The sequence below is a fragment of the Marmota flaviventris genome, chromosome 8 (assembly GCF_047511675.1).
Source record: "Marmota flaviventris isolate mMarFla1 chromosome 8, mMarFla1.hap1, whole genome shotgun sequence".
In the NCBI taxonomy this organism is placed as follows: domain Eukaryota; kingdom Metazoa; phylum Chordata; class Mammalia; order Rodentia; family Sciuridae; genus Marmota; species Marmota flaviventris.
Window position 1 is genome coordinate 76,475,758 of NC_092505.1, and position 23,682 is coordinate 76,499,439.

Genomic DNA, 23,682 nt, shown 5'->3' on the forward strand with positions numbered 1-23,682 from the left:
TGCTTATATAAGAATTCTCTTCTATGCCTGATTCCACACCTTGAGAATATCAATTCAATGAAATCACATACAAAGTCTAGTATCCTTGAAAGAATTCAGAACACTGTACACACTCAAAAAATATGAGAATAAATTGAAATAAGAGTAAAAGTAACTTTAAAAAGATTAATCTTGTGGCCTGGGGTGTAACTCAGTAATAGAGTGCTTGTCTATCATGCACAAGGTCTTGGGTTTAATCTCCTGCACTGTGAAAAGGATATTTTTAAATAACTAATTCATTCCATTTTTTATTACATCTGCCTCCTTTCTACTACTCTTCTTATACTCACCACTCCTTGGTTTCAAGATATCCATGTGACTATTGTTCTGAAAATAACACTGTAAAAACACTTCCATAAATAAGACTGTTCCTGTCAAGTGTGTGAATGTGGTGAAGATGATATGGATTCTTCTCATCAACAGTTACCCAGAAAGATTGAGCTGAGGATTTCATCCCAAACTGGTGTTGACTAGTTCATTCAATAGCTTTTCACCGAGTACCTTCTATTCGTCTGCCCCAGCCCTTGCCTGGATGAGTTTTCAGACAAGTCAAGGAGACAGGTGTTATACAATTGTAGGACAGGCTGGTGACACCAGGACAGGCACAGGGAGGATGGGTGAGCAACAGCTTGACGCTTTTTTCTTCATTAATCTGTGTATTTCAACCTAACTTCCCAATATGGGCTCATTTCCTTTTTGCATCAATATGAAGCCTCAAATAAAACCACACAGTGTATTTCATTTCAAAATGAAACTCATGACACAGCGAAGCTATGAGTCATCCTCAGAGATCATGAAATTTCAATCCCAGTGGTTTAAAAACTGACTGGGTCTTTTCCATCATTAAACTACATTGTATATTTCTTGGGCTGAACTCTTTTTATTGTTCATTTTAATTTAGCCGATGATTGTCAAAATGGCTTTCCTTTGTGTTACACTGATAAAACCTACAACTTTCCACAGTCACTAAAACTGAGTTTGGAGCAAAGGGGGGAAAAGTGGGGAAACTACTTTCCTTATTGACCTAGATAATGGAGGAAATTAAAAATTTGATCACAATTTTTCCACAGTGACTAGCCTCACCACCTAAATTTTACAGTTATTTTATCATGCGCTCTGTAAAACTTTTTAAAAGTTAACAAAAGGCTATATCCTTTCGCTTTAGAAAGCAAAAGAGCGCAAGACAAAGAAACACAGAAAACCAGGAAATTTTACAGTAAAGAGTGAACCCAGGTCAATAACACATTTCAGAATTTGTGAAGATATCACAAATGTAGCTTCCTATGCCCTAAGGTGATGTCACAATTGCTTGTCTGTTTCCCATCCTCCTCTTTAAAAATAGCCTCAATGATTTCTCAGAGTCAGAACACAGTAAGTGTGAACCAATCACCCAACAAAGTCCATAAGATTTTATCGCCCCTCCCTTCCACACCAAAACAAATCCACATGTCACAAAAGGAGAAGGAGACTGAACATACACCTCAGTAATACAGAAGCAAAATCACCTTTTCCTCAACTTGTAGTTCACTTTTCAAAAGGATTTTTGTGTATCACACAGTTGCAAATTGTAGGCAAGCCACATGGTACTTCCAAACAAGAAATTTAGTTAAGGTAGTATCCACTGGAAAATCCTAATGAATCACCAACTCTATGACAAACAAGGAAATCACAGCCCATACTCAACCTCTTTAATGTTTGCCAAGTAGAGGTGACAATAAACCAGATAGAGGTGATTGGATTTCACAACTTCCAATAGTTTGATTTTGGGTAAAATCAAGATTCTTCCTAAATAATTATTATCTTGAAAGATGGGTGAGGCACAGAATCACTTCCATTGTAAAGACCTTCCATCAACCCTACCAATTCTAGCATACCCCTAGGTCAAATCTTAGTCTGTCTTTCTGTGTCATGGAGTCACATCTTACTCCAGGATTGCGGGGGCCGGGGAGGCGGGGGTGGTCCATAAAGTGCAAACTCTCATGTATTTCAAATTACCCTTGAAAACCCCTTACATGTCCCATAGATTTCAATGTATTCTGTAGGTAATTTTATCAGTTCCTTTAATATTTATCAAGGACTTTTCGTTAAGTTTTTCAATTCCTACACTGAGCATGTCAACAAATCTTACCCTGTTCACTTACTAAAATCTGTTTCGTGTTTCTATTGTTGACCAGGAAAACCCTTAAACTCATTCATACAATCTTTCTATGGATTTTCACCAAAGAAACTGTTTCAGATTTGATTGAAAATTTTTGCCTGTTAGAATGGACAGACAACCACACCATTTACATCAGTGTTCATGAGAGGCCAACTTCCTGCTCTTAAGGAACTCACTTTCCAATGGAGTAGACAGTGAAAAGACATGCATCTAGACTATCAGACAAGAGTGAGTGTTCAAAGTGGGCAGAGAAGAGAGTGGTCTGACAGGCCTCTGAAAAATTGACATTGAGCAAGGAAATGAAGTATGCAAGTATCTGGGAGAACAGTGTTCAAAACAGAAGGAGTAGCAAGTATAAAGTCTTAATGAAAGAATGTTCCAGAAACAGCAAGGAAATCTTCAACATGGATGAAGCCAAGAGCTCAAAGGGGAGAATGGTATAGATTAGTTTGAGAGCTGGCCAAAATCTGAGACTATTGGATTCTATTCATAAATGTTATGTGAAGGCCTAGGTTATGTGGAACCAGGAGGTCACATGACCTAACTGAGGCATTTTTAGAAGGATTTCTCTAGCTGGTATGTACAGACACTGGGGTTTGCAGTATGGAGTGGAAGACAGGAAACAGGGAGGGCTCCTCCAACCCCATAGCATCTCCCAGCATCTCAAATTTGTGTTTTCCAGGATTTAGCTTTTCCTATTAGAGAAACAATTGACAGACAGTTTCTACTTATGTGGTTTTGATAATAACTACACAACTTTCACAGAAAGTGTGAGGGAAGGCCCTCACACTTTCAGGTCTGACTCCTACAACAAAGCCAATTCAGACACTGGCCCTGAAAGCAAGTCTCCTGACACACTAGATTCGGGTGACTACAATAAATCCTGCTTTTTTTCAAATATAGGATTTTTATTGTCACTTTCTTGTACACAACTGAGCTTTTGGAGGCTTTCTTTATTAAAAAAAAAAAAAAAAAACACCTTGACGCAGTAGTTCCCCACTATCCATGGGGGATATGTTCCAAGATCCCCAGTTGGATGCCTAAAACCTCAAATAGTATCAAACCCTACATATATTATGTTTTTTTCTATATGTACATCATATATATGATTAAATTTAATTTATACATTAGGCACAGTAAGAGATTAAGAATGATAACTAACAATAAAGTAGACCATGATAATAATGTACTATAATAAAAAGTATTCGAAACTTATGACTAGCCTAATTCTGGAATTTTTCTATTTACTATTTTAAGAACAAAGTTGACCATGACTAACTGAAAAGGCAGAAAGTGAAACCATGGATAAGGGGAGACTACTGAGCTTGTAATAAAAAACTCAATATTAGTTTCTTGAGGAAAACAAAAAAACAGTAATGTGTACTTAAAATGGACAGAAATTTATTTCTGAAGCACTGACTATATATGCAATTGTTTTCGAATACCTTGAAAAAATACCTTTGAAGATGGGAGGGGAGGGGAGGGGGGATAGTAGGGGATAGGAAAGGTAGCAGAATACAACAGTCACTAATATGGCATTATGTAAAAACGTCGATGTGTAACCGATGTGATTCTGCAATTTGTATTTGGGGTAAAAATGGGAGTTCATAACCCACGTGAATCAAATGTATGAAAGATGATATGTCATGAGCTTTCTAATGTTTTGAACAACCAATTAAAAAAAAAGAACCTTGAAAAAAAAAAAGAAAAAATACCTTTGAAAATTTGTCTTCTTAAATTTGAAAAGAAAAAAAAATTCTTAAATTTAAGAAAAATCAGAAGTAACGTATTGTTTGGAATCTGGATGTTTCACTAACTCACGTGTGTGCATGCACACACACACACACACAAATACACACACACACCCCGCCTCTTCCTTTTCCTGTCAAGGGGAAGATGAGGAAGCAGGCCTCCTGCTCATGAGGAACAGAGACTTCATAGGTGAATATGTTTTTACTATAAAGTGCTTGATGTTTCTGATTTATAAAAACTAGTCTGGTTTATTTGTAAACTTCTTTATTTAACACCAATCTAGATAGAATTTTTAGTACTATAAGAAGTTTACGAATATACCAGATTGGGTTTTGAATCTGTAAAAAGTACTTGTGGTAGCCAGAAGGCAGGTGGAATACTGGGGATTGAACTCTGGGACATTCTACTACTGTGCTACATCCCCAGCCCTTTTTATCTTTTTATTTTGAGGCAAGGTCTTGCTAAAGCTTGGCCTCAAACTTTCTCTTCCTGCCTCAGACTCCAGACTCACTAGGATTATAAGCATGTGCCACCATGTCTGGCTAAGTACTTTTTTAACTTTACTTTTGACTTTTTTAGAAGCAAAAATAAGTTTTTTCAAAGAAAAAAAATGAAAATACAAAAACAGTATACATTATTCTCATTAAAATCCCCACTTCTCAAATACTTACGTGTTTGTGTGTATACATGTACACACTTATATAAATTGTTATCAGTGTCTCCCAGGATATTTTGGCTTAAAACTTCCAGCTTAAACCCTGACTACCACCTGTCTTCCCTTAATGTCACCCACACCCTTTTGAACACTGCTCATCTGTCTGAATGTATCAACTGCCTACTAAGGTCATGCCAAGGAAAATAGACTTCATTCTTTAAGCAATATGGTTCCATTGAAGGTTTCAACATTTGTTGTACATCAGTTATGTGTTAGCACTGTGCTAGGTAATGGAAACATAGCCACAAATAAGACATAGCCTGAGCCCTTACAAACCCATATGACGGCTACATGTAAAATAACTGATAGGGAATTGAGTCTGGGGGCAAAAACTGGCAGCAGCCTTCTCTCATGGTCTGAGAAGATGGTGAAGCCTAACAAATCTAAAGGACATGTTGAAAATAGAATTAACTAGATTCTGTCATTCATTTTACCATCAAATTTCCTTACCAAGTCTAAGTTCATTCCCTCCAGGATTTTCCTGATAAAAGTTCAAAGCACTGCAGAACACCGTAAGTGATCCAAGTTCAGAGACAGCTTACTGTGTAACCTGCTTAATTTTCTTATAAATAAACAGGATAAACATTGTCAATGAGTTTATTCAAGGATTTTAGTATATTGATATTATGATATCAAAGAAGAAGAAAAGATATGAAAAGTAAAGTTCTGCATGATAACACCCAGGAAGATAAAATAAAAGTACTAAATCCTCATTAAATAGACATTATTCATAACTCCCAATAAAGAACTTCCTGTATAATATGCCCTAGTACTTCAAAGGACAAAGACAAGGCCACATTCATACCCACAGAATGAATTGGCAGGACTGATGTTTGGCCAAACGATAAGGCAGCCTTTCTCCTAAAACTTCCTCAAAAGAAAGCACAGACCTCCTCAGAGCAGATTTTATTTTCTTTTTTGGGTTTTTTATTTGTTCTAATTAGTTATACATAACAGTAGAATGTATTTGACAGATCACACATATATACAGTATAACATCTCATTCTTCTGGTTATACCTGGTGTAGAATCACACCAGTCGTGTAATCATATATGCACATAGGGTAATAATGTCCGATTCATTCTACTATCCTTCCTACCCCATACGCCCTCCTCTTCCTTCACTCTCCTCTGCCTAATCCAAAGTAACGCTATTCTTCCCTGGCCCCCACCCCGCCACACACACTTATTATGAATTAGCATCAACATAACAGAGAAAACATTCAGCCTTTGGTTTTTTGGGATTGGCTTATTTGACTTAGCGTGATATTCTCCAGCTCCATCCATTTACCTGCAAATACCATAATTTAATTCTTCTTTAAGGCTGAGTAATATTCCATTGTGTGTGTGTGTTTATATCTCATATTTTTTATCCATTCATCTGTTGAAGGGCATCTAGGTTGGTTCCATAGTTTAGCTATTATGAATTGAGCTACTATAGACATTGATGTGGCCGCGTCTCTATAGAATGCTTATTTTAAGTCCTTTGGGTATAAACCAAGGAGTGGAATAGCTGGTTAAATGATGGTTCCATTCCAAGTTCACAGAGCAGATTTTAAAATAGTTCTTATCAAGGGGAAGTAATCTTGAAGTGCTATTTAGTTTGCTTTTCAGAAGCAAATAAATAGAACAGAAGTAGGCTCTGGACATGATGTCTCCCCAGATAGATCACCTAATGTGTTTAGCAACAGGAAAAGGAAACCTATCAGTGAAAGATGAACCCATAGGTAGGGTGCATCATGTTCTTCTGAGATGACTGGAATGACCAGGAACAAGGATCCCCCTTAATTCATAGACTACTCATCCATCAGTGGGAAGAGCCAAACGTTCTCCTCCCTCTTGCCATCTCCCTGTTGTCTTTTTCATTGCTTCTCAGAACCTTTTGCAAACACAAGAGAAAAAATAGGTCACTTTCAAATAAGCTCCTTGGGGTACTGGCTAATGGCTCTGTGGGAATAAAGATCAGAACGTCTGGCCAAAATTAGATCTTTTAATTATTAAAATGCTCATTTTATATATGAAAAATAATCCTCAAGAAAGTTTTTAAAAAGAAAGAAAGAGAAAGAAGAAAGAAAGAAAGAAGGAAAGAAAGTTACATAGTATAGCTCAGTGGTTGAGCACTTGCCTAGCATGCACAGGCAATGAGTTCAATCCCCAGCAGCCCTCCTCGAAAAAAAGTTAAATAATTATCAGTGATATAATCAGAATAAAACTTATTCTGACTTTCTATTTTTGTTCTTCTTTTTCAAGGTCCTTGAGATATATCATTAGGTTGCTTATTTGACATCTTTATGATTTCTTATGTAGGCACTCATAACTATATACTTTCCTTTTAGAACTGCCTTCATAGTGTCCCAGAGATTCTGGTATGTCATATTATTATTCTTGTTTGATTCTAAGAATTTTTAAATTTCTCTCCTGATTTCTTCTATCACCCATTCATCATTCCAAGGTGTATTGTTCAATCTCCAAGTGTCTATTTGTTACTGTAGTTTTGTGGGATATAGCTTTCAAATTTCATTCTATTATGATCATATAAGATGAAAGAAATTATATCAACTTTTTTGTATTTGCTAAGAGCTGCTTTGTAACCTAAAATATCATCTATTTTAGAGAAAAGTCCATGAGAAGCTGAAAAGAAAGTGTATTAGGCTGATGTTGGATGAAATGTTCTATAGATAGCTATTGAATCTAATTCATAGTATTTCTGATGTCTGAAGAGTCTTTACTGAGTTTATGTCTGGACAACCTATCTATTGGTGAAAGAGGTAAGTTGAAATCATCCTGTATTATTGTACTGGGGTCTATCTGAGGCTTTAATTTGAGTAGGTCTCTTTTGTTTGTTTAGTTGCACCAATGTTTGGGGAATAACTATTTACTATTATGACATCTTCTTGTGTCTGAGTGTTCAAGGTCGGCCACTTTGTCTTCTATCTCTGAGATTCTGTCCTCAGTGTGTTCTACTTTATTAGAAAGATGTTCAACTGAGCATTTTATTTGATTCATTGATTCCTTCTCCATGCTGGTCATTGTGCAATCACCCAGAGTAAATTATTGTTCTCAGTCTAAGGGAAAGGAAAATGTGTTTCCTACTGTGATTATCTGCTAACTCTAAAATGTGCTTTCTCAGACACAGAGGCATGCAGCTTGCATAGGCCCCACCTGCCAACAGAAGCAGAGAATCAAGTTTTATCTCAAACTCTGGTTTCAATATTATCTTATATCTCTCTAAGGACAGTAATTATGATTTTTAAGTAGAGTTTCCTCTGGAAAATAAAATCTTTTTTTCCTAAGTTGCCTTTATTCCTGTGTGTTTATTTTGGTCTTTATATTTCAAGGTGATATCTGTTCTCAGCTAGCTGGGGGACTTGTTTGTCTACTCATATTTAGGAGGGGACCCAAAGGTGCGGATTGGAAGTTCCAAGCCTAAGATTGAGGTTTGTCTACCATGAACCTCATTGTACTTGTTGATCTAGCCAGTTCACTTCCTTGGAGAGCCCCTTCCCCAAAGTCCATTTCCTACAAAAGGATCTTCCAGTCTCCTATCTAGAAGACATTGCTCTACCTATCAACATTTTTTAAGTTAAGTGTAGAAGTCTGAGGAAAAAGGGGGAATCAGTATTATAGTCCTACCCTTAACTGTTCCTAACAAATCCTAGCACAGGAACCCTCTGTTTTACAATCTCTGGTGAGCAATTTTCTTCAGCTGTCCTCCAGGATGGGCTGGGAAGAAAACAATTGTAAGTCTGTGGATATTTTTTGGAAGAGAAGATGGAACTGCTTTTATTTTTTTATTTTTTATTTTTTGTAGTCTTGTAACTATTGAACAATCAGACATTGGTTGTCTACAGATTGTTTTAGTGGTAGCAAGTACACAGGTAACCAAAGTACAGAGCATGTTTGATGACACTTCAACCTCATTATGTTTTCTGGGAAACCACATAGGCATACAATATGGGACATTTCTTCTTCCTTTGGCCCAGACACCTTTGCTAAGCCTGGTATCAGTGCACATATCTGTACGCACCACCTCCTTCATGATCAATGTCTGGATCTCATTGAATGCCACCAGGCCATGCTTCTTGAAGCCCACATCATGGACAAGCTTGAAAATGTTCATGGTACATTCTTAAGTCACTACCCTGTTGATGGCTGAATGAGCCTGCTTTGCAGAAGCCATTCTGTGAGGCACAGTTGGAAAGGAGAAGGAATTGTGGGAGAGAGAAAGTAGTGATCCCAAACTGCTTTATTTATTAATTTATTTTTAGTTTTAGGTGAACACAATATCTTTATTTTATGTTTATGTGGTGCTAAGGATCGAACCCAGTGCCCCATGCATGCTAAGTGAGCATTCTACCACTGAGCCACAACCCCAGCCCTCCAAACTGCTTTTTAAACATTTTAAACCAATGATGTCCTATATAGCAGTATCTCTCCACTTCCAGGAGTTCCCATGTGCCAATTCCTCATGCTTTATGGATTTGATAGTATAAAACAGATTTATCCTCAGTTTCCCACTGCTCAGGCTCAGCTTTATTAAGTATCTCAAATTGTTCCAATGTTGTCTCCTCCGTTGTTTGCTTTATCCTTGTAAGTTTATACCTTTCTCGAAAAAAAAAACCCATTTATTGACATTTTATAAAACGTTTGAAGGAATAAAAGTAAATGTGCTCAATCCAGCATTTTAATTCAAAATTCCCAGAAATAAAATTCACAATAAAATTCTCAAAAATTACCTAAAGAAAATATTAATTTTTAAAAATCAAAGAAGTGGGAGAAGAATTCATTAATACCAAAACTTTGAACAACTGTATTCAGCCAAGTGCAGGGGCACATGCCTGTTATCCCAGCACCTCAGGAAGCTGAGACAGGAAGATAGCATGTTCAAAGCCAGCCTCAACAACTTAGCGAGGCCCTAAGCAACTTATCAATACCCTGCCTCAAAATAAAAATTTAAAAGGCTGGGATTGTGGCTCAGTGGTTAAGCGCCCCTGGGTTCAATCCCTCGTAACAAAAAAAAAAGAAAAGAAAAATTTTCTTCAATGATTTTTGGGGATAAAACACCAAAAGCAACAAAAGCAAAAATAAATAAATGGGACTGAATCAAACTAAAAGGCTTCTGCACAGCAAAGGAAATAATCAACAAAATGAAAAGGCAATCTACAAAGTGGGAGAGCTATATATCAGATAAAGAGTTAATATCCAAAATATATAAATATATAAAGAACTCAATAATAAAACACACACACACACACACACACACAAATAACCCAACTGAAAAAAGAATGGGCAAAGACCTGAACAATGTTCCAAAGAATTCATGCAGACAGTCAACAGGTGTATGAAAAAATTACTAGTCACCAGGGAAATTCAACTCCAAATCACAGAGAGATTCTCACCACATGTGTTAGGATGGCCTTTATCCAAAAAATAAAAGATAACAAGTATTGATGAGAATGTGGAGAAAAGGGAAAATTTGTACACTGTTGATAGAAAAGTAAATTTGTATAGCCATTATGGAAAACAGTGTAGCGGTTCCTAAAAAAAACAGAAAAACAAAAGAAAAATCAAACTATCACATAATCTACCAATCCCAATTCTAGGTACATATCCATAGGGGGAAAAAAAATCACTGTCTCCAAGAGCTATCTGCACTACCATGTTCACTGTAGCATTATTTACAATGGCCAAGACATGGGGGGAAAAAAGTTACATCTGTTAGTAATGAATAAATAAAGAAAATATGGAATATGAGCCAGTCTTATAAAGGAAGAAAATTCTGTCATTTGTGACAACATAGATGAACCTGGAGGATATTATGCTAAATGGAATAAGTCACAGGAAGACAAATACTAGAGCATCTCACCATATATGGGAAATCTAAAATCAAATTTACAGAAACAGAGTAGAAAGCTGGTTATCAGAGGCTGCAGGTGTAGGAGAAATAGGAGCTATTGTTTAAAGAGTATAAACTGAACTGTAAAATGAGTAAGTTCTGGAGATCCTAATGAACATGCGTTGGCTATAGTTAATAATCTGATCATCATCTGGGCATCTCGGAAAGGAAGGGGAGAAATGGTAACTCTACCTATCTTATATAATTTTGTGATTCTCTAGAGAAATCAGGGTTAAGTACCTGCTACTCAAAGCATGGTTTGTGAACCAACAATATCAGCACCACCTCAGAAAAGCAAAAATTCAGATTCCACCATAGACCTACTGGGGAAAAAAAAAAAGTGTTCTCATTTTAACAAGATCCCCAGGTAATTTGTATGAACATTAAAGTTTTAGAAGCACTGACATAGTATATTGTGAATCATAAAATGCTGAAAAATATGAGCTATCATTAGTCATATTCACCATAAAATTGCCACAACCCAGCTTTGTAGATACATTCTGATTCCAGCAAATAAGGGGTCTGAGGGTGAGAAAGCATGTCTACTTCCATTTTTAAAGCTGCTCCAATTCCAGAACATGTTGTTTTGAAGTATTTTCTTTCTATTGTTTGTTTTCTGAGCGGGTCTCAACTCCAAGTCAATAGACACCTACACCAAAAGCTCCCACAACGAAAATGCAATTGGTGAACTTTATTGCTGGGCTTTTCAATTGCTTCAGCACCATTTCCTGGTAATTCAACAGTAAGCGCAGGAAAAGTAATTTGATAATGTAATAAAGTGTTGAACAATACAGACTTTGGATTTGCAGAGTTTTACTGGCATGTTTGTGCTTCCCAGATTTATTTTGTGTCTTACATCTCCTTTCTGGGAGAGATGCCTCAATGTTTTCCTGCTGGCTGTTTAGGAGTTCATTCTTTTTCCAACAGTGTTTTTGTGAAAGTGAGAGTTCAGGAAGTGGTTGATTGTCTGCTAGGAGAGGATATTGTCCTTGGAGTAGGGACTAATCAGGCCCTCAGCAACTCTTTTAGAGAAAAGATGCTTTGTCAACTTTTTCCTACAATAGTATTACTCAAAATTAAATGCATGCACAAATATCCAGAAATCATTTTAAAATTCAGTTTGGGATTCACTAAGTCTGGGCTGGGATCCAAAATTCTTCATTTCTAATATGCTCCCAGTTGGTGCTGGGATTACTGATTCCCAGACCACACTTTGAGAAGCACAGTTCTGTTCTACCAGAACTCAGGAAGAACCAAAGAGTAATTTTGAACAACAAGACTCCTCCAACATATTCAACAAAGTCTTCTAATGAAAATCAGTGTCCAGAAAACCAAAGTTGATACACTGATTCTTTAGAAATTTAGAAATTAAAAGACCCATATTAAAAGTATAAATGCATAGACATAATATTTTCTATAAAAGCTGGAAGAAAATGCATCAAAATGTTAACATTAATGATTTTCTCTTCTTTTTTATTTATTTATGCATTCTAAATTTTCTGAAATAACGTACTTAATTTGGTGATAAAAACCGATAAATGCTAGCTTTTAAAATGCATATTTTTACAAATCATCCTATTCTCAGGCTATACACACTGGATATTAGGTAAAAACTTTTTGACTTCTGCAAAATATCAATGTAACATATATTCACATTCTCTCTGCCTCTTTTTTTCATCTTCCTATGAGTAACTGGCTGACAGCAACATCTCTGAGGGCTGCAAGAGGTCAAGATATAGTGGACTCCAAGGGTACCAGACATTCTAAGGTAAAGAATTCCACTTTTGATTTCTTATTTTGCCATCTTAATGGTGAGGGTGTATGCAGCTTCATGAATAGTAAATATCTGCTCCCTTCTGAGAATCTTTTGTAATGAAAAAGTCTCACTTCCGAGAAGCACTTTGTGAAAGATTTCTTTGATAATTCCATTATTGTCTGACATCAACTGAAAGACTCAGTCATTGATGATTCAGTTCTAAGGACAGGTAGAAAAGAGCCACAAGAGTAGCAAGGTGGTCTGGCCATTGCTTGCTCCTTTATCTACCACTTTATACCATCTCTAATAATTCTTAACATTTCTTGAGCAGTTGTGAACAGGGACTGTATTAAGAACATTTGAGAGATTATCTCAATTAATATGCAAACTATTTTGCTTATTTTATAGATGAAGAACATCAGAGGTTAAATATGTTGTCTGAAGATGTTAGTGACAAGACAGCAGGTAACTGACTCTGAGTCATGAGGTCTAATGATATCTTCAGAAGTTAGCCTGTCAAAAATGCAGTATTTACCAAATCATCTCAGATTTCTTTTCTGACTTTACAAACACATGATTTACCCCCAACTTATTTATGAGCTGCTTTCATTCTGCTTAATCATATATTATTTTGTAGCCACTAATTAATTGCAGGTTGTTTCTGGGGGCATCCGAGAAAAGACTCACTTGTTTTCCCAGATTGACTCCATATGTGTATTTTTATCATTTTCTTACTTTAAAATAAAATTTGAGTAGATTCATTTATAGAAGGATTGGAGCCTTATTGTCATCATTAATCCACGTGTTATCTGATTTTCAATCTTGCTTTATCTTAATTTTGTAAATATTTTTAAATTGTTGATAGACCTTTTATTTTATTTATTTATATGCAATGCTGAGAATTGAACCCTGCGTCTCACACATGCCAGGTAAGTGCACTACTGCTGAGCCATAGTCCCAGTCCCTTAATTTTTCTTCATTTGTGCTGCTCTTAAAGACATACCTTCTCTTTGGACAGGGGCCTTGTACTTTTATTTGTAGAACAACAAAGCTCTAGAATAAAACACTGAAAGATTAGGGGGGAAAAACTGCTTAAAGTGCTTAATTTTGTGATAAAAACCAATAAATGCTAGCTTTTAAAATGCATATTTAAAGGGTACAAACTGACCTATAAAATGAGTAAGTTCTCATACCAAAAAGTGCTTATAATTAAGGGAAATTATTCTTTGAAATCTTTCAACTTTCCTTGTTTAGAACAGTATGTGTTAATTTCTATAAAATACCCCATCAACACGGAAAAACAAGAGGTGACGCCAATAATAAATAAATGTAATATTTTTATATTTATCCAAGGCAGGCGTTGTATGAGTTAGAGGCCTAGTGAGACGGAGTCATGCCAATAGGTTAAAGGAGAGAAGTTTGAGATAAGACACCTTATCCACCTCACCACTGCCATCCTAAATTCAAATGGCCACGGTCCATAACCCCACAGTGCTTTTGCCGGGTTCAAAGAATAAAACCTCACCACATTCCACATGACAGGTGACTCTGGTGAAAAACACAGCCCAGCACCTGCCTCAGTGCATGGAACCATTCATAGTCCCAGAGATGGTTTTGGGGGGTAATGCAGTATTCTGGAATTTCGCCCGTGAGGCTTATAAGTATAGACTGATAAAAAAGCTACAGAAATTAGTCAGTATGGAAAAACCCTTCCATCTCAGGGGGGACAAAAAACTTGGAAGCTAGAAAGACTTAGATACTTTTAACAGGGTTTTATTTCTCTATTATTACTGATATTTTGAAATAAGTAGAAATTATTGCTCTGTCTACTTCCTGATGCTCTTGTTATAATTGAGCCCTGTGATGTCATCAGGTATGAGATGGTGACATCATAGAGCACTGTTGAGTAAGACTCATCACTCAAGTGCTGCTAAGGGAACAGATGCTTGAGAGAATGACAAAAAAAAAAAATGTTGCAATCTCTTCCTATGTATGAATCAGAGAGGAAATTGCTACCATCTTCAAGTTCCACTGAGGAAGTCCATACCAAGTGCTGGAAGCACCAGGGGAGATCCCCAGCTCTCCTTGTCTGAGCAACCCCAAAGCAAGATCAGAATGACTGCTCCAAGAGCTTGCGCCAGGCCACAAAAGTAGAATTACACCTGACAAACACAAAGGGAATGAAGAACAGAGGAACTTTGAGATGAAATTCAAGGCATAGTAAAATCTACAATGCTTCTTGTAGGTTGGATAGAGCCAAAACTTAACAGAAGCTCATCCTTAATCTCTTTGGAAAACAGATTTCCCACTGAGCAGAATCCTAATGAGGTAGGATTACCTTTAGTGAATCCTTAAAGGATAAGCAGGAGGAAGCCTCAGCTTCCTCATCTGTGAAATAAATAATGGTATCTAACTCATAGAAATACTGTAAGGATTAAATGAGAAAAAAGTACTATATACAGAAAGAATACAGGGTCTGGCATATAGGGGCTACGAAAAAAAACTAAGTATTTATTACTAATTGTGTGTACATGTGTATATGTGTATATAAAATTGTGCTCGTAGTTGGGACATTTTGTGTATCTCATGACAAAGAAGAAACATTTTGGTTTTGGACTCATGAAATGTGATTGATGGCATGTGAAATGTTTTACGTGGCAGAATCCCAGTAACAGCACACCATGACAAAGTTATCCTATATTCTGGGTTAATGGCTTTTCAAACTCACTGGGAGTCAGTTTAGGTAAAATACTGTGAGAGTTTCCATATGCTGAAGGCAAATTGCACAAGATACAGTTAAAAAGACAAGCAAGATTTTATTTAAGACTATTGCCAAGGGGTCAAATATATTGTAATAAGGGAGAGAGATTGAATTCAGTTCTCTTAAAACAAAAAGATGCATTCCACTATTGTCATGTATGTAAGAAATTAAAAAAATAAAAAAATGTAGATGATACGTTAAAAAAAAAGGAGAGTTTTAAAGCACTACGATGAGCTAATGGAAAAATACTGAGGACATTGGTGGAGAAGGTTGGTCACTGTGAGTAAACCATCTATGTTTGCTGTTGCTACTTATTGAAGTTAGATTCCTCCCTCCCACAGACTGGGAGATAAAGGCCCTATCTTTCTTGACGTTTGCATTTCAAACAAAAGGCCTCAGGCCCTTGAGAAAGACTTTCCTGGCCTGTAAAACTGCCAGGAGGCTGGGAGAAGATTTATGCCTTGAAGAAACAAAGAATTTGCAATTGCAAGCTTTCTAAAGTAAATAAGAAAAGGGATGTAGGAAGCCAACAGTCAGAAAGAAGCCTGCTTATGTTCAGTCAAGTTCAGGAGAACTTTAAGAACATCTTAGACACACACCCAGATTGGCAGGTGTGTTAGTTTTTCATCATTGGGACGAAATACCTGGTATAATCAATATTTTAAAAGGAAAGTTTATTTTGTCCCAGAGTTTCAGAGGTTTCAGTTCATAGTTGCTTGGCCCTGTTGCTTTGGACCTGTTGGCAGCACAGCATATCATGGCAGGAGCTTGCACAGAGGAGGCTTTTTCACCTTGTGGTATCCAGGAAGCAAAGACAGAGACAAGAAAAGGCTGAGTCTAAAAATCCCCTTCAAGGGCAAACCCCTGATGACTTAAATTCCTTCCACTAGGCCCCACCTCTTAAAGGTTCCACAACGTCCTAATTGTGCGACGGTCCGAGGACCAAGCCTTTAGCACATGGGCTTTCAGGGGACATTCAAGATTGAAACTATAGCAGCTGGGTGAGTATCAAAGCACCAGTGAAGGAAATAACCACCTAAAGCTATCTCTAGGCACCACCTGTCCACAGGCACTACCTGTCCAAAACTAGCTCTCACTCCTATTTGCAATGACCTGAATCTTTCTTCTCTATCTAGACATCCCCATCATTTGAGTAGACCCTCTGTATTAGACAACAAAGGAGGGTATATACACTGGTGAAGGCTACTGTTAGAATTCTGGTGGAATTTGGGGGGCAACAATGAAAAATCTATCTGTATCTCTGCTAACCCCTCAGAAAAAACTCCAAGGTAGTCAAACATTTCCCAATTTTTCCTCTCTTTCTAACTCCTCTCCTTGTTTTAGATACCCTGTGCTCACAGTTTCTTGCCTTGCCTTTCATTCCTCCAAGAAAACTTGCTCCTGACTTTGTTTTAATGTTAAAAAAAAAAAAAAAAAAAAAAACCTGCTTAGAGGAAACCAGAATGTTTGTATACTGGTGAAATCCTAAATTCAATGAGATTTCTGGTTCTGACCAGTAGTAGGCTGGAATTTTGGAGGCTGTTCCCCTCTGTGCTGAAGCTTCCCTCTTCCAGCAAATGGCTACCACAGTGAAACACAGGATGAGAAAGCATCAACAGCGACCCAGCTTGCCATGGACAAGCATGGACAACTGGAAAGTGGTCCAGTTCCACACAGAGGAACTCAGACGCTAAAGCAGGTACTGGAGGTGGAGGAGGATAGGGCTCCTGGAAGCTCTTGAGGAAGAACAACAAAATAATATGCCCAATCAAAGCACAGACTTGAAGACCAATGTTTCCTCCCTCTCACTTTGCCTCAAATTCTAGAAGTGAAGAAAAAATGGGGCCTCAAGAAAGGATTCCACTATTCAGCTTTACCCCTCAAGCATCATCTTAAGCCTTTCCTCTGACTTCAAAGCTCTTTTAGGAGAGGGATTTCCTTTACTCCAAATGCCATATCAATTGCTTCTACACCCCCAACTCCCTCCAATAATGCACTTTAATGTATACACCCAAGAAACAGTTAAATGAGCTAATATCGGTAATGCAGGAAAAGAGTGTCTGGTATATAAGTGTTATACTCATATTGACTATTATTTTATTGATGATGATGATGCCACAGCCTTAATTGTGAGGGAACTTTGGCAAAGCCAGAGGATAAAAGTAGCCCAGTTATAGCGGCTAGGTCAGCACTATCAAACAGAGGAACCCAGTAAATTTCCATAAAGGAAGATATAATTGTTCTGTTCTTTTTAAAGACGTAAGCAGAATGGATAATATTTTTCCGGAGACAACTTCCCCAAGGATGCTGGTCTTGTTGCCTTGAATTAGTCAACTGAACCTATTCTTACATCCTAAGGGCCTACCCTTACCTAGCACAAGAGATACGTGTAGGATATAAATGGGTAAAATTTCCAGCTCTCATCAAGTTCTTCTAAGGTACTTCTTATAAGAAATGTATCAGTAAAGCAAATGTAAGGGAAAGTCCTGTGATACTTGAGGAACGGGGTCTCTCGACTTTTGTCAGCATCCTTGAAAGTGGCCAGCCAGATGGATTTCATAACACCCAGGCCACGCAATAGCAGTCTTTCTTGCTGGGAAAAGCCAACTTCTAAAAATCACTATAGAATTGTTGATATAGGGTAATTCAGAACTAAATTGACCCAGCAGTGTGGGTTTTTTTTCTTAAAAGGGAACAGTGCAGCAAAGATAGTTTGTTTTTATGCCTGACCTAAATCTTTCACTTCCCCTCACAGGACAGCAGCAGATGTTCAGTGCAGGGCTGGGGAGAGAATGGGGAGATGAAGGAAACAAACAAAATAAAATTGTTGTTTAAGATATTCTTTAAAACATCAGCCAGATACTCATTCTCTCATTCAAGTGCTTTGAACTTTAATGCAAGAGTATCTTCATCTTCATTCATAAATTAATTATTTTGCCCCACCTACTCTACCTTTTCTTTAAAGGCACAAACAATTTTTTAAAAAACAGAGTCAACAATACACAAGTCATCTTTTTAACAAATGGTGCTGGAACAATTAGGTATCCCCAAGGAAAGGGTTAATTCAAACTATACATCATACATAACTCAATGAATCACAGACCTAATAGTTTTTACTGACATATAAGAGAAAACTATACGATTTTTACAGGAAAACATAAGAGAAAATCTTTGTTATCTCAGAGTAATTTAAGATTTCTTAGATAAAGCACAATTCATACAAGAAAAAGTTGATGAACTGGACTTCATCAAAATTTAGAAGTTTTGCACTTCAAAAGATACCAGCAAGAAAATTTTTTTAAAAAGTCAAAAATGGGAGAAAATATTTGCAAAGCATGTTTCTGATGAGGAATTTATATCCAGAATACATAAAGTATACTTATAATTCAATATAAGAAGACAATCCATTCTTTGAAATATGCAAAGTATTTGAAAAAAAAATTTCCACTAAAGAAGACACATAAACCAGACATTAGTGATGTGCGTCTGTAGCCCCAGCTACTTAGGAGGCTGAGGAAGATCACCTGAGCCCAGAAGTTTGAGGCCCACCTGATCCCATCTAAAATATATATATATATATATATATATATATATGTGTATATATATATATATATATATATATATATATATATATATGTCCAACACACACATTAAAAGATGTTTAACATTGGGGCTGGGGTTGTGGCTCAGCAGTAGAGCACTCACCTAGCTTGTGCAAAGCCCTTTGATACTCAGCACCCCCATAACAATAAATAAATAAATAAATAAATAATAAAGGTATTGTGTCCAACTACAACTAAAAAATATATTTTAAAAAAAGATGCTTAGGGGCTGGGGCTGTAGCTCAATGGCAGAGCACTTGTCTAGCATGCATGAGGCACTGGGTTTGATCCTCAGCACCACATAAAAATAAACAAATAAAGGCATTCTGACCATCTACAACTACAAAATAATTTTTTAAAAATAGATGCTTAATATCATTTGTCACTAGGGAAATGCAAATTGTAACCAAAATGAGATACCACAGCACACTACCACTTAAATGACTAGGATCCCAAAGGCAGACAATGATGATTGTTGACTAGGACATAGAGAAACCAGAACCCTCATACATTATAGGTTAAAATGTAAAATGGTACTGCTACTTTGGAAAAGAGGTAGTTTCTTTAAAAGTTAAACATAAATTAACAATACCCAGCAATTCTACTCTAGGGTATCTACTCAATAGAAGTAAAAATATACATCCACACAAAGACTTGAATGTGAATGTTCATAGAAGTATTGTTTATAATGTTCAAAACCTGGAAACAAATGACCATCAACTGGTAAATGGATAAACATAGTACAGTATATCCCTGTGGTGGAATATTATTCATCAATAAGAGGGACTGGGGGCTGGGGTTGTGGCTCTGTGGTAGAGAGCTTGCCTGGCATGTGTGAGGCCCTGGGATTGATTCTCAGCACCACATAAAAATAAATTAATTAAATAAAAGATTCATTGACAACTAAAAAATATTAAAAAAAGAAGGACTGAAGTACTGATACATGGTATTACATGCATGTAGTTTTCTCGAAAAAGATCTAATGAAAGAAGCCAGTCACAAAAAGCTATAGATTATGTTTCTGTTTATATGAATTATCCAGAATTGGCAAATCTATAGAGACAGAAAGTAGATAGGTGAGTTGCCAAGGGCTAGGAGAAGGGATTGGGGACGTGGGGGATGATGGAAATAGTCTAAATTTGTATTGTGACGATGGCAGTAGAACTCTGTAAATTTACAAAGAAAAAAAAAGCATTGAATTGTACAGTTTAGAAGTTTTATTTTGTGGCATATAAATTATACCTCCATAAAGCTACTAAAAAAGAATATAAAACATTAAAAAGCAAAGTTAACAAATGCTCATATCGAAAAATACTGGATTAAAAAAAGAATGAGGTTAAAACTGATTTTTTCTGACAGGGTAAAAGCAAATAAATCATGGGGCTATATAACTTAATATTCCCTTTAAGGAAGAGAGAGAGAGAGAGAGAGAGAGAGAGAGAGAGAGAGAGAGAGAGAGAGAAACTTCATCCAGAAAAAAAAAATTCCTGGCTTTGATCTTTAACAAACAATAAGGAAAAAAAAAAATCCCAGGTAGTTCTATCCATTGGAGAGCCTCTGTAAATGTTGAGAGAATGTTGTTAGGTCTTAATTAGGGCCCAGAATTTTCTATTGCATCAGAGCAACATACTGTAGAATTGAGTTCAGAGTACAGTGACTTAATACCAGGAAAGAGCTCAGAGACACTAAAGAAATGAGTGTTTAGCATCGCTCTCTGGTTATATTTCTCACATTATCTTTTTTTCTCATCCAGAATTTAATGGTTTTCTACAGAAAACCAAACAAAATTTTGAGGTTACCAGTGAATTTGTATCTTCATACTTAATTGAGATCATCGTGTCAAAACTCCAGACATGGAGAACATTAAGGAAATGAGAGTCTGATTTATGCTCTTGCCTCGTAGTGTGGCCTTAAACATAGATTGGGCTGAGAACACCAGTAGGTAAATAAGACTGTCCTCAAAAGAGCAGCTTTGGATCTGTACCCAAGACACTAACAAATGCAGTGAAGCCCCAAGCTTCTGCACTTAGAGCACATAGGAGGTACCTTGGCCTGAAAGATTTCTAGGTTAGAAGCTAGTCACCCTTTTCATCTGCCAATTATGACCTTTAATATTACTGCCATTAACTTGGGGCAGAATTGAACTTCTGTGGCTCTAGTGGGTTGTGTTGGTTTGTGTTGGTTCCAGAATATATACCACTACCACAGAATCCAATAGAGCTATGCAGCTCAATCTAACAAAACACATCCCAAAAATGGCATGCTTGATCCTGAGCCACTGCTCCTGACAGAAAACCATGACATCAGCACAGAAATTAGTGAATACCTTCCTGAAGAGACATAACATCTGACTCATCTAAAAACTGACACAGACACATAAATTAAAATTAAAGAACAGAGAAAGTCACCATTACCGCTACTTAAAATTGAAATTAACCTCAAAGAGTCCACTGTTTCACAACAGAGATTGTGACAGAATCAGTGGAGAAAAATAAAAAGGCCTAATGAGACCCTACCAAGTTGCTTAAAATACATATCAGAAAAAAATTTAAATATTCTTTCAACAGCAACTAAAACTATAATGCACTAATAAAAACATTTTTTAAAAACCTGACTAAAGGGCCTGGAGTTGTGGCTCAGTGATAGAGCCCTCACCTAGCACATTTGGGGCCCTGGGATTCGATCCACAGCACCACATAAAAATAAATAAAATAAAGGTATTGTATCCAACTACAACTAAAAAATACTTTTTAAAAACTGACTAAAACTGGGCAAAGGATTTGAATAGACATTTCTCTAAAGAAAATGCACCAATGGTCAATGAGCACGGAAAAATGTTCAATAGCAGTAAACTTAGGAAAATGCAAGTGAAAAACACAGTGGAATACCACTCCACACCCATTAGGAAGGCTAATGTCATAAAAATAGAAAATAACAAGTTTGGGTATGGAGATGGAGAAATTGAAACCCTTGTGTATGGCTGGAAAGAATATGAAATGGTGGAGTCACCATGGAAAAACAGTATGATGGTTCCCTTGAAAATCAAAACTAGTTACCATATTATCTAGCAATTTCACTTCTGAATATATAGCCTAAAGAATTGAAAGCAGAGACTCAAACAGATATTTGTACATCCATTTTCATATGGCAGTAATCACAATAGACTAAAGTTGTATCCATCAACAGATGACTGGATAAACAAAATGTGGCATATACATACAGTGGGAATTTTATTCTGCCATAAAAAGGAAGGTTGTTCTGAGACATGCCACAACATGCATGAACTTTGAGGACCTTACACTAAGTGAAATAATACAAATGCTGTATAATACCACTTATATAAAGTCCCTACTTTTTATCAAATTCCTACAACAAAAAAGTAGAATGGTGGTTGCCAGAAGTTGGGATAAGAAGGAATGGGGAGTTGTTTCAGGTTTACAAGATAAAAAGAGTTCTGGAGATTGCATGAAAACGTGAATATACTTAGTATTACTTAACTATGTATTTAAGATGGTAAATTTTATGTATATCTTATCATACATAAAATTGTTTATTTTTAAAATTTCAGGGCCTGGGGATGTAGCTCAGTGGTAAAGCACTTTCCTGGTACATGTGAGGCCCTGGGATCAATCTCAGAATTGCAGGGAAAAAAAAAGAATTATTATTATTTTAGGCCATATCACAATTTATAATTTTTTAATGTTCTTAATCAGTTTTTCCACTAGGTGAATCATCCTGTCAACTCACAATCACAGTTGCCAACCAGCAACTGTGAGCAAAGACTGCCTGATTTCTAACGGGATTTCGAACCAAGTGAGCCAGACCTATGCCTTTCTAAGAAGAAAGCTGATGTTGAGCTGCTTCTGGTAGCTCTTGCATACTATATTTGAATCCATCTTTCAGTGTCTCCACCATATCTTTCCCAGGCTTGAGCTTTGAGAGGTGAAAACAGATCAACGACATCTATAGAATATATCAACCAACAGCTAAAATACACTTTTTCAGATGTTCGTGAAACTTTCTCCAAAATAGATCAGATTTTAGGCCCTAAAACAAGTCCTAAAAAAGTTCAAATACTTACTTGGATATTATTGAATTATAATACAATGAAATTAGAAATCAACAAGAAAAACTATACAGACACATGAAGATGGAATAATACACTTTTGCAGGGAAAGGGGTACCAGGGATTAATTGAGTGGCACTCAACCACGGAGTCACATCCCCAGCCCTATTTTGTATTTTATTTAGAGACAGGTACCTCATTTTTGCTGAGGCTGGCTTTGAATTCACGATCCTCCTGCCTCTGCCTCCCAAGCTGCTGGGATTACAGGCGTCCACCACCACACCCAGCTGAATAATATACTTTTAATGTTTTAATGTTGAATGGATGATCAAAGAAATGAGAGGAGAAATCTAAAAATTCTTAGAGTCCAACAAGATAGAAATGCAACATACCAGAACCTATGGGACACAGCAAAGGCAGTTCTAAGAAGAAAGTTTATAGCTAGGAGTGCTCAAAAAAAAAAAAAAAATCAGAAAGATCCCAAATATCCTAAAGCTGCATCTCAGTCTTAGAAAAACAAGAAAATTCTTCCCAAAGCCAGTGCAAGGAAAGAAATAATAAAGATGATCAGAGCTGAAATTAATGAATAGAGAACAATAGAACAATACAAAGGACCAATAAAATAAAGAGTGGGTTCTTTGAAAAGATGAACAAGATTGATAAACCCTTAGCCAAAAAGATGTTGGCAAAAAGATGTTGCAGTAGACACCACTAAAATCCACAGCTTCATTAGGGACAATTTTGTCAACTTATATTCTAATAAATTAGAAAATATAGAAGAAATGGTTAAATTTTGGGACACATACCACCGAACAAAATTGAACCAAGAAGATATAAAACCTAAACAGATCAGTCACAAGCAATGTGATAGAATCACTAATAAAAAGCCTACCAACAAAGAAAAGCCCAGGACCAGATGGATTCACAGCTGAACTCTT

General features: G+C 36.6%; 1 protein-coding gene across 1 annotated transcript in view; it reads left to right on the forward strand.

Annotated features, from left to right (window-relative positions):
• Positions 1 to 23,682, forward strand: part of LOC114098978 (actin-binding protein WASF1-like) — a 62,509-nt gene that overhangs the window by 34,523 nt on the left and 4,304 nt on the right. The window contains exons 3-4 of the mRNA XM_027943191.2: positions 12,724 to 12,780; positions 16,651 to 16,775. Coding sequence (XP_027798992.2) covers positions 12,724 to 12,780; positions 16,651 to 16,775 — 182 coding nt within the window. The remainder of the gene's footprint in view (positions 1 to 12,723; positions 12,781 to 16,650; positions 16,776 to 23,682) is intronic.